At 38.6% G+C, this 19,096-nt stretch overlaps 1 protein-coding gene across 6 annotated transcripts in view; it reads left to right on the plus strand.

Annotated features, from left to right (window-relative positions):
• ATP8A1 (ATPase phospholipid transporting 8A1) overlaps positions 1-15,666 on the plus strand; it is a 75,249-nt gene extending 59,583 nt beyond the window's left edge. For all 6 annotated transcript variants that reach the window (XM_081875662.1, XM_081875661.1, XM_081875663.1 and 3 more), the window contains 8 exons: positions 737-815; positions 3,753-3,814; positions 4,384-4,440; positions 4,846-4,953; positions 7,187-7,275; positions 7,902-7,994; positions 8,599-8,690; positions 10,949-15,666. In XM_081875662.1, the coding sequence (XP_081731788.1) occupies positions 737-815; positions 3,753-3,814; positions 4,384-4,440; positions 4,846-4,953; positions 7,187-7,275; positions 7,902-7,994; positions 8,599-8,690; positions 10,949-11,046 (678 nt within the window). In that variant the 3' untranslated portion in view covers positions 11,047-15,666. The remainder of the gene's footprint in view (positions 1-736; positions 816-3,752; positions 3,815-4,383; positions 4,441-4,845; positions 4,954-7,186; positions 7,276-7,901; positions 7,995-8,598; positions 8,691-10,948) is intronic.
• The last annotated feature ends 3,430 nt before the right edge of the window (positions 15,667-19,096 follow it).

A 19,096-nucleotide genomic window follows, 5' to 3' on the forward strand; every position in this document is an offset into this window, starting at 1 on the left:
GTTGTTTGAGCAACTTAAAACTATTAATGCCCTTCTGTTCAACACAATAAAGATTATGTTTTGGGAAAGTATATCTGATTATAAAACATGGGTATCTATTATATGAAAGAATTTACCAAAAGTTCTCTTCTTACTTTGTTTTTATATAATGTACAAAATGCTGGGTTTCTGCGTTTGACTAGACTTGACACATTTTAGCAGGTGTTTCTAACACACATATAGTAAAAAGAAACAATTATAGAAAAAAATGTGTAATGAAGAAAACGTCTGTGTGTTTGTGTGTGCCAACAACTAATTTGTTTCTCTCTTTTTTCTTTTCACTCTGTATTTTGAAATTGTTGTTTTATCATCTGTCCTCATGTTATACTGATTAGGATATAGAATAAAACCACAAACACGTAATGCTTAATGCTAATTTAATGCATAATCAGTTAGTAGAACAAAGATGGTTTTACAATTTGGCTTTGCTTTTTCTATAGAAGGCATTCATTTCTTTAAAAACTAAAAAATTAAAAGTGAAAGATAGTGAGCATCTTTCGAGAAACATAAACATAAATAAATGACCCATGAAGGGCTGTGAGGCAGAAAATGCATCAGTTATATTAGTTCTTAGCGGTGGTTCTTGGCGGTTTGAAAAACACATTTTCTGAATCTAACTAAAAGATAAAAAGAAGGTCAGAGTTCACACAGTTAGTTTTACCTCAAATGGTTCTCAGGAATGTTTGTTTTCCCTTAGGTTTTCTGGGTTCATTGTTTAAATGGCCTCTTCCACTCAGTAATTCTGTTTTGGTTTCCACTAAAAGCCATCCAGTATGGTAAGTAAATGAAATACAGAATTTGAAAATACTGTATGTATTTAAAATGGCAATATCCAGGGTTACACTAAAGCAAATTCTGTACTGTGATCTTAAATGTGGTCTTCTAACAGTTGATCATTATACAATATCGTCCCTTTTTCAGTTTGGGGAGCTAAAACATCTTTTTAAATTACTAGTGTCATGTGATTTGGGGTATAATTGTTATGTAATAATGCAACAATGTTACACTAGTCTTATTTTAATACATATCAATAGAAGTTCTTTTCGGATCTGTCTTCTTTCAAACTGCATAGAGGGTCTTTTTCCAAACTGTGTTGCTGGAGAACTAGGAGTTTATTCAACTTGTAGAGGTTAATTTGGAAGTGTGTTTCCAAATACAAGTATGTATCTTCCCAAGTTTGAATTAGTTATAAGCCAAAGGAGATAAACTAAGTAGATCAATAGGTTATAAACCAAAAACCTCAGCTTTATATCAGACTAGTGGTTGGTAAATTAAAAGAAATTATTCTGGCAGAATAAAAACCATTGAGTTTGATGCAATTGTTTTCTTCAGTGAATGGAATTAACTTCTTCCAGCAGAAACGGGCTCCTGTCAGAGAAAAAGAACTCTTGGATCTAAGCCATAAGATGTCTTTGGAAATAACGATAAACTGGTTTATTGTTACAGGAATGAGCCTTGGGTTCACATGCTCCCCTCTCCTCTGTTTTCTAGCACAGCTTCAAGGAGGAGATAGGAAGATTTTGCTACAGTTTAATGTTGAATCCTAAACTGTGGTTAATCTTAACTGCGGTGTGTTGAAACAAGCTATAAACATATTGAAACAAACCATACACTATGGTTTGAAGGTTTCCCCCCCTGTAAAACATAGTTAAGGTTAACCACCTTTGTTCTGGTTTGGACATAACACTAATCTTCAGTTAGTTAAAAAATGGAAGTGAAAACTTTCAATATCATCTGCACAGCCACCTAAGACTTATTCTAGTAACGATAAACCATATTTTATTATTACCACCAAACACAGCCATAGAGTCTAACAGGAGAAGTGCAGTGACCCACACATTTTTGCCCAATGAACTTTACCATTTGTACAAGGAACTTCATAGACTCATAGGATTCTAGAGTTGAAAGATACCCCAAGGGTAATATAGTCCAACCCCCTGCAATTCCGGAAACTCAGCTAGATCATACATGACAGATTCAATCTCTGCTTAAAAACCTCCAATGAAAAAGAGTCCAGCACCTTCTGAGGGAGCCCGTTCCACTGTTGAACTGCTCTCACCATCAGAAAGCTTTTCCTGATATTTTGTCCAAATCTCCTTTCTTGTAACTTGAAACCCTTGGTTCGGGTCCTAGCCTCCAGAGCAGAAGAAAACAAGCTTGCTCTATCTTCCACATGATAAAAAGGTAAAGGTAAAGGGACCCCTGACCATTAGGTCCAGTGGTGACCGACTCGGGTTGCGGCGCTTATCTCGCTTTATTGGCCGAGGGAGCCGGCGTACAGCTTCCGGGTCACGTGGCCAGCATGACAAAGCCGCTTCTGGCAAACCAGAGCAGAGCACGGAAACGGCGTTTACCTTCCCGCTGGAGCAGTACCTATTTATCTACTTGCACTTTGACATGCTTTCGAACTCCTAGGTGGGCAGGAGCAGGGACCGAGCAATGGGAGCTCACCCCGTCGCAGGGATTCAAACCGCCAACCTTCACATTGGCAAGTCCTAGGCTCTGTGGTTTAACCCGCAGTGTCACCCGCGTCCCTCTTCCACATGATAGCCCCTTAGATATTTGAAGATGGCTGTAATATTTCCTCTCAGTCTCTTTTCCAGGCTAAACGTCGCCATCTCCTTAAACCATTCCTCATAAGACTTGGTTTCCAGACCCTTGGTCATCTTGGTCACCCTCCTCCAACTTGTCAATATCCTTCTTAAATTGTGGCACCCAGAACTGGACACAGTACTCCAAGTGTGGTTTGACCAAGGCAGAAAAGAGCAGTACTATTACTTCCTTTTATTTGGACGCTATACTTCCATTGATGCAGCCTAGAATAACATTAGCTTTTTTTATGGCTGCATCACACTACTGACTTGGGTTAAGCTTGTATTCTACGAAGACCCCTAGGACCTTTTCACATGTGCTACTGGCAAACAAGGTGTCCCCCCCCTTACATTTGTGCAGTTGGTTCTTCCTGCCTAAGTGCAGAACCTTATATTTGTCCCTACTTAAATGCTTTTGGTTGTTTGAGCCCAGTTCTCCAATCCGTTAAGGTTGCCTTGAATCCAGATTCTGTCTTCTGTGGCATTGGCTACCCCTCTGAGTTTGGTGTCATCTGCAGATTGGATGATCATAGCCTCAGTTCCATTGTCCAAGGCATTTATAAAGATGTTGAACAACAACAGACTCGGGAAAGAACCTTGTGGCATCTGACCTACCGCTGTTTTTTCCAGGATGATGGGAACTCTTTGGGTTCAGTCAGTCAAACCACCTAACAGTTACCTCATCCAGCTCACATTTTACCAGCTTCTCTGCAAGAATATCATACAAAAGCCTTACTGAAATCAAGATACACTAAGTCCACAGGATTCCCCTTATTTACTCAGCTTGTAGTAAAAACAAAAACAGAAATGAGATTGATCAGGCATGACTTGATTTTGAGAAACCCACAGCATCCTTTTCTAAGTGCTCATAGACCAACTATTTAATTATCTGATCTAGGACCTTACATAGTATTGACGTCAAGCTGACCGGTCAGTAGTTACTTAGGTCTTCTTTGATGGGGACAACAAACTGACCATATTCTGCTTCAAATTAAAATAGTTTTGTCCATGGAAAGAAACCCAAGGGAACAGTTCTTTGGCAATTTAAGCAGAAATTTATATTATAAAATCATTTTCATAAATAACTCCAGTTTTAATATTTCTGATGTTGTTATCTTACAGATACTGTATTTGCCAGTGGTAAAACTTCAGACTATTTGCTTTTGGGAAACACAGTATATACCGTAAGTATTGCTAATGTGAATGTAACTTGTGGCCTAGGTAGAAAAGTACGCTAGAAATTTGATACTGGGTGATTCTTTATTCCAATCTTAATATTATTATTTTAGCCTGTGGGTTGGTTGGTTGGTTGGTTGGTTGGTTGAATGATGGATTGATTTAACCAATTTATATACCATTTAACAAGGTATAAGCACAGTCTCTAAGCAGTGTACAATAAGGTTAACACAAAAAACCAATCAATACAATACATAAAATTAATTAAAATGAACTATAAAATCAGAAAACTTAAATTTGTGCACCCTGGGCAATCAGAGCAGGGTGTAAAACAACTTATCATAAGAAGCCTGTGTAGCCTCCCTTCAGCAACCCGTCAGGTTCAATGTGCTACATCTTGGCCAGCCCATTCCTCTCCAAATGGAGAGTCATCCATACCTCTTAAGACAGATTTAACCTGTTCACCTTTTGCATGCCATTCCAAAAGCAAGTTTTGAAACGGCATACTTCACTTGGAGTTGAAGCACTGTTACATTGGTTAAGGAAAAGTAGCTAATTTCTCTCTATCTCTCTTTAGTTTGTAGTAATAACTGTGTGTTTAAAAGCTGGATTAGAGACTTCATATTGGACTTTGGTAAGAAATTATTTTTAAAATAGCTCATGTTACAATACATAATAAAGCGATAAGTGTAAATTTACTGTAATTTATTTAACAGAGTACTGACCTATATAGGTTGACGAGGGGTTAACTGGGTTGGGTTTATTCAAAGAACACCTGCATAGAAATTGGCAATATTAATAGACAAAGTAGGCATGTTAATCTGCAAATTCTGATAGCAATAAACCAAGGAAAAGAGGGAATGGGTTAGAACTATAATCCTGCCTACCCAAAAGTAATTCCTATTGATTTCAGTGGGGCTTAATTCCCAGGTAAATAGAATGCAACCTTAGTCTGGCTCTAACCATAAAGGAAACATTTTTTCTCCTATTGACCTATTTTGCAGTTTTGACTGTTTGATTTTTATTCTTTCTTTTCCAGTTCAGCCACATAGCAATATGGGGCAGCATTGCACTGTGGGTAGTATTTTTCGGAATCTACTCTTCCTTGTGGCCTCTAATTCCTATGGCCCCTGATATGTCTGGGGAGGTAATGTTCGCCTTTTAACTAATTTCTGAATCTCTATGTAAAACCATACTTTTATTTTTGTTTGAGAACTGATTGGTCTGAGATTAATGACGTGCAGCCTATTATCTCTTCAGAACAAGCAGACTTTGGACATTTTGGCTTTGAGGTATCAGGTTTTCACAAGTTCTAAAAGCATTGACAAGTCTTTTGTTTTTTGTGTGTGACCAATAACACCAGCTAATTGTAATTTGCATTTAAAATTGTTGGCTATATATCCCTGGCAGCCAAGTTTGCATCAGATTCCTTTTGGTTTCATAAGACCAAAAGGGAAGGGTTAGAACCAGAAGAGACTTGGCATAAACCACGACTCTCATACATTAGTATAAATTTGTAAACCACCAACTGAAGAAAACAGAATCCGTCCTCAGAACAGGCTGCCCCTGTTAGCGCCATTGTCTAAAATGGATCAGTTTGCCATTTCCCAGCTGACCTGCCTATGTGCAGAGAGATGTGAAAAGTTTGAGACAAAAATGCTGCTACTGATCAAGGAGGGAGCTTTCTTCTACAGAAAGGAAGGAAATACCTCGGTGGGATTTTATTTTTTCTCCCTCTTCATCCAAATATACAAAGAGGCCTTCTGTCTTTAATGCGAATGTCGGCTTTAAATCTTTTAGTTTTGGATTAACTCTGCAAAAGAAAAAAATGTGACAGGCTTTCAAATATGATGCAGAAAAACTTTTTCCCCCTTCAATTCATGTTCTTCGTTTGTAAAGCCAAAGGCTGGATTGACTGAATGGTAGGCGCCAGTTTGTTCCTTCTTTCATAGTTAGCATTACAATGGTAAGAATTAACATCCTAAGACCTACATTATCACTTCTGCTGTTTCACCAAGGAACGTTTAATAGCGGGTGGCTTACAGAACGATAGCTCTTTGCTCTGTCACCCTAATCTTAAAAAGTCATTAATTTAAAAATAAAAATATGTTGCTTAAATCGCATCTAGATCCATTTTTGCCTCCCTTTTTCTTATTCAGAACTTACTGTTTATTAATTACCTATCTGTAACTGTTTATTAATTGCAATCTATAAAACTTTTACCTCACAGTGTTTGCTTGGGAGTGGTGGCTTTAAGAACTGGCTATGACAAAAGTCACATTTTCCATTATAACATTGTTTATAAGTTAAATTATGATCTTTATCTTGCTTGTAAATCCACTTTTCCTTAAAATTGAAACAGTTTTCGAAATTGCTCTATTTAAATTTTCACTTTAGCACTTGTGACATTAAATTAATCCTGCTTTACTTTTATATATTGTTGTCTTAATGCTGCGATCTTCCTTGCACACAGGTGCTTGTTAAAGCATTACGTTCAAACTTGGCCTTTTTTTTTGGTGGAGGGTGGGGGTTAATTGCCAAATAGCCTCCCTCCTAAAAGAATCATAAGCTGCTCTTTATATCAGATGGCATTTGAGTAGAATAATCAGCATATTGGTATTTTCCCTGAGCACTAGGAACAAGGCTCTGAGTGATAAGTCTAATAAATAAAAATTGCTTTAGAGCCAAATGCTCAGTGCATGGAACATGCTTCTACTATTGCCTGCAAAAGTGTTTAATATGAATTTCTTATGCACATCTCTCGATTGTCATTCTCCTGTGTTTGGAACTGTAGGTTAAGTTATTTATATATCTGTTTCAAATGCAGCCAAATTGTAAGTGACTACAGGTACCTGTTTTCCGCCCTAGTCACAATTAATAGGGTTAGCAGTTCTGATCACTTGCCCCAAGACCCCTTGAATTCTCAGAGTTTCTGGGAAAGAGATTTTTGTAAAACATCTCCCTTGAAATGAGGACATCGCTCTTTAATTGGCCTTTTCCTGTAGCTGAAGGTGAAGAAGGGATTGTGAAATTTAAATTGATAAGTGCCAGTCAACCCAAAACCCGTAGTGCCTTTATTTATTATTTGCTTATTTCATAAAATTTAAATGCGGTTTGATTGTAAGGAAAAATCTCAAACCAGTTTCTCCTGCTCTCGTGTGCATTGGGGGATGAATAGTGATATACAGCTGCTGGCAATTGTTTTTCTACATAAGTCTATAAGGAATACCAACATTCCCTCATTGACAACCCTTACTGAACGCATTCCCAGTGGCTGAATTTTTCAATAGGTTACTATTTTTTTCCCACCATATTACCTAGCTTCATCTGAAAAGTTTCGTATTTCTTTTCTAAAAATAACACCGTTTAAATCCATGTAGGCAGTTATGATGTTCAGTTCTGGTGTTTTCTGGATGGGCTTACTAAGTATTCCGCTGACAGCTTTGATCTTCGATGTAGCATATAAAGTGTAAGTATAAAACTCTTTATATATATTTTTAAAGAAATTAATGCATTCATGTGTTAGTAACCCAAAGTTGTATTTAGAATGCTATCCTGTACATGGGGCTTACTGTCAAGTAAGTGAGGATAGGGTTGTAGCCCAACAGCTCAGTCCTGTGCATGTCTACTCAGAAGTAAGACCCTTTAACATCAGTGTCTTCATTCCCATGTAAATGGGTATAGGATTGCAGCCTTTTCCTACTAAATTATGATTCACCTTTATAGAAGGTTTATAGACCCATTAATGCAAATTTGTGCAGATGTTAATTCTTTAAAATAATTGTTTTTCATATAAATTATAATCTGATAGTTAATATAAAATGCTAAAACAAAGCAGACATGGTTTCTGAAGTATACACCTATGAATTGAATGCTTATTTTTATAACCTTTCTCCAACCATTAATTCTAAAATTTTATTTACAGTCTGTCCTCTGTGTAAGCTACTGAAGTGTAACATGTATGTGCATTCTTATGTAGCATTACTTTGAAGCTTAACTTTATATTGGTGTATATTTTATACTGAAGATTTCTGTTTTAGTTTCTCTCAAATTTCAGCTTTGGTATGAGTTACCCAAAAGCATTTTTCATTGCAGAGTGAAAAGAGCAGCATTTAAAACACTGGTAGATGAAGTTCAGGAGTTGGAAGCAAAATCTCAAGATCCAGGAGCAGTTGTTCATGGGAAAAGGTACTATAATACCTGTAAATAATCCACATCATTGCACAAGTAGAACCCCATTGTAATGTTGTTATGAAGCATTGCAATACCTTAGGGCTGATCCACACTTGCCAGCAAAATCTTGACTTTCATTGTTTCCTTTAAGATACTCTACTCTTTCTTAATTGTGAAGCATTCAAGTCATAAATGTCACTGTGGAGATCCCATTCGAAAAGCAGAGGTTACTGGCATATCTGATGGTTCTCTGCATTCATTGCTGTGCCTTAGGTTCTCCCATAAGTAGGAATTTAAAGAGCCTATGATGAAGAATTGCAATTGCCAATAAATCTATTTTACAGTGTAGGCATATTCATGCATAGTCAGAAGAAAATCCCACTGAGCTCTGTGAGACTTACTCCCAGGAAAGTAGGTAGACCACTAGACAAAAGTGGTTATATCCACTAATCTGAGAGTAGGATTCAGTGAACTCAGTTGGACTTAATTCTTATGATTGTGCTTTTAGTTAACTTGCCACACCCTGCTTGATAGCCCCTGCTGAACACTGAATATTGTTTCACAGCGCTGGGTCATTACTTCAGATATTAGTGTGTTGACATTTTATTTTATTTTTTAGCTTAACTGAAACAGCTCAGCTACTGAAAAATGTCTTCAAGAAAAACCATGTCAACTTGTACCGCTCTGAGTCTCTGCAACAAAACTTGCTTCGTAAGTATTCAAGATTTGACAGAAATAAGTACAAATCCAAAAGACAGAAATAGCAGAATCACAGAGCATGAATACACTTGGTTCTGCTTTCATATTTATGTTTGGCCCCGTTAAATTACATTTCTTATTGCATAGCTTTAGTTACACGCACCATGATTTTTAACGTTGGTTTATTATTGTTATCTTATTGGTACTTATTGTGAGATGCTTTGAAGACTTCAAAATGAAAAAGAAGGATACAAGTGTTTCCAAAAAAATATGCCAAGATGGGTTTTAGAAGGCTATTAATAATAGATCCTGCGTGCTTGGCTCCCCTTGCTCAAGATTTAATCACATGAAAGAGAGTAAATAGGAAAGCAAGAAAGGACCATAATTAGAACCATAAGGTTGAATCCAAGAATGCCTTGCACAGTGGAAAGGCAGGTCTCCTAGCAAAGGTAGCTGCTCTGAATTTCCCCATTTCTCCCCTCCCACTACATGCCGCACACCCCCATTCAGAGAGTCCCATGTGGCTCCAACTCATAATTTTAAATGAGTAATAGAATTTGAATTTATTCTTTCAACATTGCTTTAGAATAGAGAAGATATATCAGTTATTTTAGGTTGCAATCATATACCAACTTTCCAAAAAATAAGCACTGTTGCACTCAGATGAAATTTAATAGATATGTATAGTATTGCACCAATAGTTCTATTCATTTTGTTTTTGTTTTATTTCTTGATTGTGTTTTTAGTTGTTTTATGTAAAAAAAAAAAGTCTCGAAGCAACTTAATAAGCCAAAATGTAAACAAGTAAAATCAATTAAAAGCCAAATAAAACCAACACCAATGCTATGTAAACAGGGCTGTTTTTCAGCCGGAACTGAGTTCCGCCACCTCTTTGGTGCGTCCCAGCACCTTTTTGTAGCATACCAACTGCCCAGAGCTGTGTGTGGGCTGCATGTTTCTTGTGGCTTTGTGTCAGAGGTTGTGGGACAGTCTCCACCCAAAAAAACCTCAACAACCTTAAAGGTAAAGGTAAAGGGACCCCTGACCATTAGGTCCAGTCGTGACCGACTCTGGGGTTGCGGTGCTCATCTCACTCTATGGGCCTAGGGAGCCAGCGTTTGTCTGCAGACAGCTTCCGGGTCATGTGGCCACCATGAGTAAGCCGCTTCTGGTGAACCAGAGCAGCGCACAAAAACGCCATTTACCTTCCTGCTAGAGTGGTACCTATTTATCTACTTGTACTTTGACATGCTTTCGAACTGCTAGGTTGGCGGGAGCAGGGACTGAGCAACGGGAGCTCACCCCGTCGCAGGGATTCGAGCCGCCGACCTTCTGATCTGCAAGTCCTAGGCTCTGTGGTTTAACCCACAGCGCCACCCACGTCCCTCTCAACAACCTTGGCTCCCCCCTAAAAGAATAATTCCTTCACCTCTATTTCGGGGGGGGGGGGAGCACTGGATATACCATTAATCATATCCATCAATGACTATAGCCTTCTTGGTGTTCAGCCAAATGCAAGAAGGCTTAAATTTGTCAGCTCAGTCAGTAGAGCAGGAACCGCTGCATCCCTGTGCACAGCATCTAAGCTCGTTCCTTTCCCAAACTTTCCTGAAGAGTCTGAAGGGGGCTTCTAAGAATGACTGAACATGCTAAAAAGCTCCCTCACAATTGACAAACCCAGAACAGGGCTTCTCTGTAATATGTCAGGGCTGTGCTTAGCCATTGGCTTATTAGCATATTATTATTATTATTATTATTATTATTATTATTATTAATACCCCGCCCTCCCCAGCCAAGGCCGGGCTCAGGGCAGCTAACAAGCAATAATAAAAACAAGTTGAATGAATACAACTTAAAAACAAGATTAAAATACAACATTAAAATATTGAAATAATAAAATGCAGCCTCATCACAGGAGGAGAAAGGAAAAAGTAAGAGGGGGAGGGAATCAAACTGGCTCCAAGCCAAAGGCCAGGTGCAACAACTCTGTCTTACAGGCCCTGCGGAAAGAAATCAGATCCTGCAGGGCCCTGGTCTCATGAGGGAGAGCGTTCCACCAGGCCGGAGCCAGAGTTGAAAAGGCCCTGGCTCTGGTTGAAGCCAGTCTAACTTTCTTAGGGCCCGGGACCTCTAGAGTGTTGCTATTTATGGACCTTGAGGCTCTGTGGGGCATATTAGTATTTAAACTGAGTGATTCTTTTTGAAAATATTTCAGCCAAAGTAGAACTGTAGTCCTTGTTCCTCATTCCAGTTTGGCTTTATAATTGCAGATGGTTATGCCTTCTCTCAAGACGAAAATGGGATTGTTTCACAATCTGAAGTAATAAGAGCCTACGATACTACAAAGCAAAGACCTGATGAGTGGTGAAGAACTATGACACTGAGCCCTAATACTTGCCATAGTATGGCAAAGTAATATATATTTCCTGGGTCTGCTAGCAAGGTCCAGCAACAGATTAGAGGAAGATGTGTGTTGTTACTCTTATTCCCTGAAGTTTGAGTTCACATACTGAGTAGACATAAGCACTGTGCAACTATACTGTAATACACCATCTCCAAATTTTTCAACAAGTGTTACTTGGATTTTGTAAGCAGAGATTGAAAATAGCTTTCAGCCTTTGCCAACTACTTATTTACAGTGATGCTGAATACGTAACGTTCCTATATGTATATCCGGGACATAATGAACAGCCAGATTACTCGACATAGCATACATTGACAACCATCGCCTTTGCAAAGATTTGCGAGCGGTGAATTATTTAAAGTACCTAGCCTTTGATTTCAACAAGTGCTAAATAACAATTTTTAAATATTCATTTCTTTGTTGAAGTAAGATTTCAAAGCAAGACATTTAAAGGTACACGTGTCAAACTAGCCTAAAAAGTTTGCCAAAGAATTTCCATATTTCTCATCTTAGTAATCATTTGCGGAGAAATTTTAAAGGGTGGCGACGTCAAGTGTGATATAAGAATTGCATGCTTGAAACTCTGTACTTGAAAAGTTTTACAATAATGTGAACTTGATACTGTTTGCTTTGTATTGCATTGATTTTTCAGATCTGCGGTCACTTTCACCTTTGGCCTTATACAAGCCTTTCATTCATGTTCATTTAACAGAAATGTGTACATTTAACACAGCAGCCATTTTCTATGTAAGGGGCATGTGTCTTTGAATTATAGACAAATGCTGGTCTGCCTTATATCCCTTCCATACACCTAAGGACCTGATCCAGGGGAACCTGTACACAGAAACGGGCTGTTTGCAGAAGTGTTGCGTTTCCCTGCCACCATCCCCAACATAGCACACTTTTCATTTTAATGGCACTGGTTACCTGTAAGGCCAGACAGAAAGGAAAAGGTGGTGACTTGATTCCAGTTTCCTTTCTGACAAACAGAGAGGAAAGAACCAGCCATGTTGCTCATTGTTCACACCTAGTGCCAGAGCACCATGCATGAATCCCATGTGAGTTTTCTTTCCCAATATGCTTTTGCATTTATAGGACCCAAACCCAAATGTTGTATCATGCACACATGCAAATGCTTGCTCTTCCTGGATTGGAGCGGTAGTGTACTTGAAAATGCTGGTTTTAATTTACACTTAAGTTGCCAGAGCAACTTGCTGCAAACAAAGTGATTTATTTTGGTGGTTTTTCACAAGAACGAGTCATCAGCATTGCACTGCTTTCTGTTTGCACTACAAGACAGTTATTTAGTCTTGCTGTCAAATATATGTGTACAGTCCCAAATTTGATTTAAAGCAGGCTATGCTGAAGTTTGAGGATTTTAACCAATATTTCTTTTTTTAGGTGTAGATCTTGAAAGGTATAAGATGTAAAACTGCTAATGAAAGCAAGGAACGTAAACTAACAAAAAAGGTTTCATACTCTAATCAAGAATGTAAGATTTCAACTTCTCACCCCCAAAAATATTGTATTTCAGTATTTTTAAATAAGTTTGTCTAATGAGGATGAGAAACAGAATCTGATACAATACTGCAAATTAACATGTGCTCTGCTATGAAGCCATTTCAGTATGTCTAATTTAAAATATATATTTTATATAGTAGGTTTCACCTCTGATTTGAGTGCACTGTACAACTGTTCTACCTGTAGAAAGACAAATATAAATATTCTTATAAATGAAATATTTGTATGCGATGGTCCAACTTTTGAAAAGCAAAGTTTAATAGGAACATTGTGTTTATTAAATGACGTAGAACATTTTATATACTTGTGATACACAGTTGCACTCATTCATAATGGCAAGGACACTGTTCTTTTTCACGAGTGACATTTAATCAAAAAATAAAACTGAAGAAAAAAGGAGTCCAAAAGAGAAAAACAAACCCTTGCTGAAAACAGCCTTGCTTCCCATCTCGCAGCCCAAAATTGCCTTCAGAAAAGCTACTTCAGGCATAGATAATGAATGAATCGGCAAGGATGGCCAAATCACTTGACCTGGAGCACACACAAAAATTTGGGGCTTGTCCTTTCTCAGTGAGACGTCTCCTTCAACAGATTTCCCAAGTGAACGATTCAAAATGATAATCTTTTTAGAATACTTAAGTAAAATTCTAAGCAGTGCATATTTCTTTTTAGAATCAATGAATGAAGTTGATCCGTCGTGATTCAGCAGAAACGATGTGCTCATTCATATAACCTGATCTTTGCTTCTGGCCTATGCAGCTTCTTAGGGCATCTGAAAGGAGTAATCAGGAAAGAGTGTCTTCTCCATTCATTTCCGCACCCCAGCTAAGCGGTCAGAGTTGACATGCACCATGTAAATCGTGGGTGCTGGAAGCAGGTGTGTCCCCTTCCTCCTCTCCCTGAAGCATGAAATGGCAGTTTGCATGCAAATGACCCAGGAGAATGATCTGCATGCAGATACTTACCGGTATTTCAACACACACGCAATCCAGTTACCTCAAACAGATCTCCCTTGCTGGATCAAGGTGAAGGCATAGGTGTCACATTAGCGATAGTTCAGGAAACTCTATGATCACCCTTATTTGCAAAAAACAGACACAATAGGTACTCATTTTGGCTGTCATTGCTGCCTAAAAGTAGACTGTTCTTTGCACATTTTCTTGATCATGGGATTTTAAACTCTCAGTGATTATGTTACGTCTTTTATTTTTTTAAAAAAAATGTTTAGTTTTCTAAGGAAGATGTAGGCTTATTCAGCTTATCTTGGCTATTCTGAATAAGTGCTCCACATCTTAATTTTTCATTCTTGCCCTTCTGAATTAATCTTTGTTCTGATGTCATTTAACTTTTTAAAAATACTATTTCTCACACACTGGATGTCATTTTTCTAACAGCAGTCATTATCACAAAAGCCGATGATTGTGTGTTTGTTCTGTCTTTAATAGTTTGCTCCCCCCAATATTAAAATCTAAATAAAAACTCAGAGTTCCTAAAGAACATAACACCCAAGTAAACTATATTTATTTAAACAAAAGTCAGGACATACAATACATATGTTATTGCAAACGAACACATTTCATAACAAAAGGCTATATAAGTGGTTTATTGCATTATAATATAGGAATATATTATAATATATATATATATTGGACTACTGGTTGGTAAGCAAAATGTTTTAGTAAACAATACTCAAGTTACAGTACTTTACTATAATGTACTTGTTTTGAAATTCTAAACTTTTACATTTCTCTTAATTAAATCCGGAAAGGAAGCTGTATGTTTTGTATGTATTAGGTGTATTGTGCAACAATTTCACGCTAATGTTTTTTTTTTAAAAAAAAAAATCATTAATTGAATGAAAAGGTGCCATTCAGAGATCAACGCCTACATATAGGTATTATTTTAATTATTTGTGAGAATGTAGTAACCAGAACATCAGCTAATTGGAATCACTTTGAGAAGCCATAAGTGGACTTGTTTTTTCTTAGTATTAGATTTATTTTTGCAGAGAAATTTTGACAAATTTATAAGCAACTTTCTAGTTGTATAAAAATAGAGGAAATATTTAAACAAATGCAATGGTGAAAGATTCCTGTTGCACTGTCTCACATGGAAAGACATCTGTTTTCATCAATTAATTAATTTTGAATTGTTTGCTTAGAGTCTTGGACCGTGTATTTAGCTCCCCTCTTTTTCTGCCCATTTATGTATTGTGCAAAAAACAGGTGTCATTCTAGTAAGTTTTATCAATCTGTCTGCATGAGTTAAAATGTCACAGTGTGAATCTGAGCTGGTGCATGTCTGTGCTGTAAAGCTCATGATTTCTTTTTCCTTCGGTTCAAACATGCATCGAACCATGTGTGTATTAGTAAGCAAAAGCAAGTGTTGGATCAACAACTGAATTAACAACTTCACTCTATTAGTACTGAATGTGAACTCGGAAAATCTTACACAAGTTGACCAAGGGTAGCATTCCCAAATTTGTGCACAACCCACTGAACTAACTGGACTACTCAAACAGTAAGAGAACGGTAAAAAGAGGCAATCGAGTCTCCTTGCGTTTTATAGGTTGTTCCAACACAGACTTTTGCATCCCTTCAAATATTTTGTAACTACGAAACTGTGGCCCGAATGTGTAAAAGTAAAATCATGTTTCCGTGTTTTTTCTTGTTCTACAATTGAAGCCATAATACATGAATATTAGTTTTCTACTGCAACTTGATTTCCATGCTGTCTTGAAAGGCACTGTATCAAAAGACTGCATTCAAAGCAAAGTAGGACTTTCCAGCTCCACTGAACCATTACTGCTGAAACTGCTGTGGAATTTGTGAAGCTGCATGACTGAAGAGATTTTGACTCCGTGTTTATGGTAGTTTTTCTCAGGTTTCGTTTTAAATGGATGTCAAATGCACTGTTTTATAACGTTATTAAATTTTAGTAATATATTCAGTTCTATGCAGTGTTACATGTCATTGGCCTTTTGTGAATGTGCATGTTTTGAACTGCAAATTTTAAATGTTTTGTCTTCTAATTGTTCAGAAATAAACCTTGCCATTAAATAAACTCTGAAGCGTTGTCCGCATCTTAAATGCAACCCTCTCCCAGAAGCACACTCCATTAGTCCGATTTTGAGCAATTAAAATCCTCTCGATAATAGCTTCGTTTTGATGTCCCTTAGTTAACTAACGTGACATTGTGCAATTTTTACTAAATAATTAGAAACCTGAGATAGCATGGGCAGTAAGAATGCTTTATCAAAAACATTATTCAGTGAAGGCATTCATAGAAGAGCGTAAGTCGGTATAATTAAGACAAAATTTTAAAATAACACAGTTTGATAGCCAAAGGATGACACGAGAACACTATTTGCCTAAGAATATGTAGACTTTTAAAAGCATGCAACATGAACATACCAGAGTAAAACAGTCAGAAACCAACATTTAGAAGAGGTAAGAAAACAAGCTACAGCATTAAAAAGTCAGTGCTGCTAGAAAAGTAAAATACAAATGGATATACCTTCTAAATAAAAATAGTATGCATATTCCTTAAGGATTTCCTTTAGGCAATGAAGAAAATGTAAGCAAAAAAACACCAAAAAAAGCCTACAATGTCTCCACAGTCCTACATTTGTGCAATACAATGTAAACACTGGAGCTTATCCTGGCATTGAAAGTGCTCCTCCAGGAAGAAAGTTATTACTGGAGCTGCACAACAGAGAAACAGGTACCAAGTTTGAACAAAATTATCCGTCAGAGCCATTCCTGGCTTTCCTGCATTCTTGAATAAGCTGATCATCAAAGTACTAATTCCAAATTCTACCAGTATGCAGTACAAGCCCCACTGAAAACCGCAAACCACTTACTACAATTGACTGGTAACCGCAACTTGCTTTTGCCTGACAGGTCTAACGCACCCTGGAAGTTACAGATGATTTAGCTGGTGTTCTGTTGAGATTTGTTTTATTATTATTCACATGTGCTTAAAGAATTGCAATGTTTGGCCAGTATCCCAAGCCCACTCCACCCCAAGGCATTGCTCTGCTTACTGGGGACAGCTCTTGGAAGCCGAGCTCTATTATCTGGGCTCGCAGGGAATTCTCCATTTGCCCATTTCATGCTGTGCTCTGGGTACCACAGCAATTTTAAGAGCGTGGCTGCTGAAAGGAGCAGAGAACGCAGCAGTTGTTTGGCTGTCCAACAAGGAACAAACAACTTCCTGGTCGGAAGGAAGGTGGTAGGTCTCCTCCCCCCCCCCCCAATTTTTTTTATTCATTTTATAACACAAATAAAAAACACAGACAGAAAAGACAAACAATACAAACAAATTCTTGTCATATCCTTATTTTTCCAAACATTGTTAAGGTGATTTCCCCAAGTCCCACCTATCTGATTTTCATTTTACTTCATCTTTAGCAGTTTACATATACAGTGGTACCTCGGGTTAAGTACTTAATTCGTTCCGGAGGTCCGTTCTTAACCTGAAACTGTCCTTAACCTGAAGCACCACTTTAGCTAATGGGGCCTCCTGCTGCTGCCACGCTGCTGGAGCACAATTTATATTCTTATCCTGAAGCAAAGTTCTTAACCTGAAGCACTATATCTGGGTTAGCGGAGTCTGTAACCTGAAGCGTATGTAACCTGAAGCGTATGTAACCCGAGGTACCACTGTATTATAATTTATAACCATTTTTTTAAATTATACTTAAAATAACTTCACATTTTATCACTTACAAATACTATTTTAAAATACCCTATCTTCTACTTCTAACCCTACAGCCTATAGCCACTTCCAAAGCTATTCTAAGGTTTAAATATTAACATTTTTTTTTCAAATATTCCTTAAACTTCTTCCAGTCTTCTTCCACTGTCTCTCCTCTCTGGTCTCGGAGTCTCCCGGTCAGTTCGGCAAGTTCCATAAAGTCCATCATCTTCATCTGCCATTCTTCGATAGTTGGTAAAGCTTGTTTCTTCCAATTCTTTGCTAACAATATTCTTGCAGCTTGTGTGGCATACAGAAAAAAAGTAAGATCCTTTTGGGGGATTTCACCCCCCACTATACCAAGTAAAAAGGCTTCTGGTTTTTTATGTGTTTTTCAACACTTTTTTCAATTCATTATAAATCTTTTCCCAGAAGTCTTTTACCTTGGGGCACGTGGAAGGTGGTAGGTCTCTTGGCCCAGCATCTGCATTGTATCCCTTACTGAGGGCAAGGAAGGGAGTTCATGAGTGGAACCCGCCCTGGAGGCCTCTCTGGCTGCCATCTTTGATTTGTATTGAGAGATCTGCTGAGGGGAGCACTTACATCATGCCCAGCTCTGAAATGCCCTGCCTAGTTTCTCTGGAGATAGGCAGCCTTACCCCAATTTCCTTAAGCGGCTGAATAAGGAGGTAGTTGGGGATGTAACCTGACACTCCAATCAGGGATAAAGTTGGTGGGGTGGTTCAGCTCATCCTCATCGGCGTCTTCGGCACCCCCTCATCCCAGCCACTCCTCCGAGGAGCCCTGGGAGGAAGTGCAGGCCATGATGAAGCCACATGATGAACAGCTTCTTAAAAAGCAGAGACATCACCCTGCCAACAAAGGTCTGTATAGTTAAAGCTATGGTTTTCCCAGTAGTGATGTATGGAAGTGAGAGCTGGACCATAAAGAAGGCTGATCCCCAAAGAATTGATGCTTTTGAAGTATGGTGCTGGAGGAGACTCTTGAGAGTCCCATGGACTGCAAGAAGATCAAACCTATCCATTCTCAAGGAAATCAGCCCTGAGTGCTCACTGGAAGGACAGATCCTGAAGCTGAGGCTCCAATATTTTGGCCACCTCGTGAGAAGAGAAGACTCCTTGGAAAAGACCCTGATGTTGGGAAAGATGGAGGGCACAAGGAGAAGGGGACGACAGAGGATGAGATGGTTGGACAGTGTTCTCGAAGCTACCAGCATGAGTTTGACCAAACTGCGGGAGGCAGTGGAAGACAGGAGTGCCTGGCGTGCTCTGGTCCATGGGGTCACGAAGAGTCAGACACGACTAAACGACTAAACAACAAAAATTCCCACATAGCCAGGAAGAACCTCAAGGACCCTGGGCATGAGCAAAGTAGGACCATTGCCTCCACATAGGAGCCAACTCCTAAGGGCCAAGGTCCCTTAAGCCCCCCGATAAAATATTTGAGCCCCTCTCCCCAAGTTGATGGGCATTGCCATTCAAATGGTGTGTGTGTGCGCCGTGTCATGTGATCAATTATGTGGGGCAAGGCTTACCTGCCGCCCCCCCAATATTTTATTGAGGTTGGCATCTGTGGTCCCTCAGGCCAGGCCCAATGGCAGAGGGGCCCAAAACTTCTCTCTCCTTCAGGCAGAAAGGAAGAAGCAAAAGAGGTGGGTATGCACAGGCCTCCGAGTCCAAATTTGAGCCAGATATGGAGAAGAGACAGCTGCCAGGTTATGAAACTTCTCTTTTTGTCCGTCTGTTATCTGACATCTGTCACCCAATATTGGGAA

Source organism: Podarcis erhardii (genome assembly GCF_964252035.2).
Source record: "Podarcis erhardii genome assembly, chromosome: 9".
NCBI classification, from domain to species: Eukaryota; Metazoa; Chordata; class Lepidosauria; order Squamata; family Lacertidae; genus Podarcis; species Podarcis erhardii.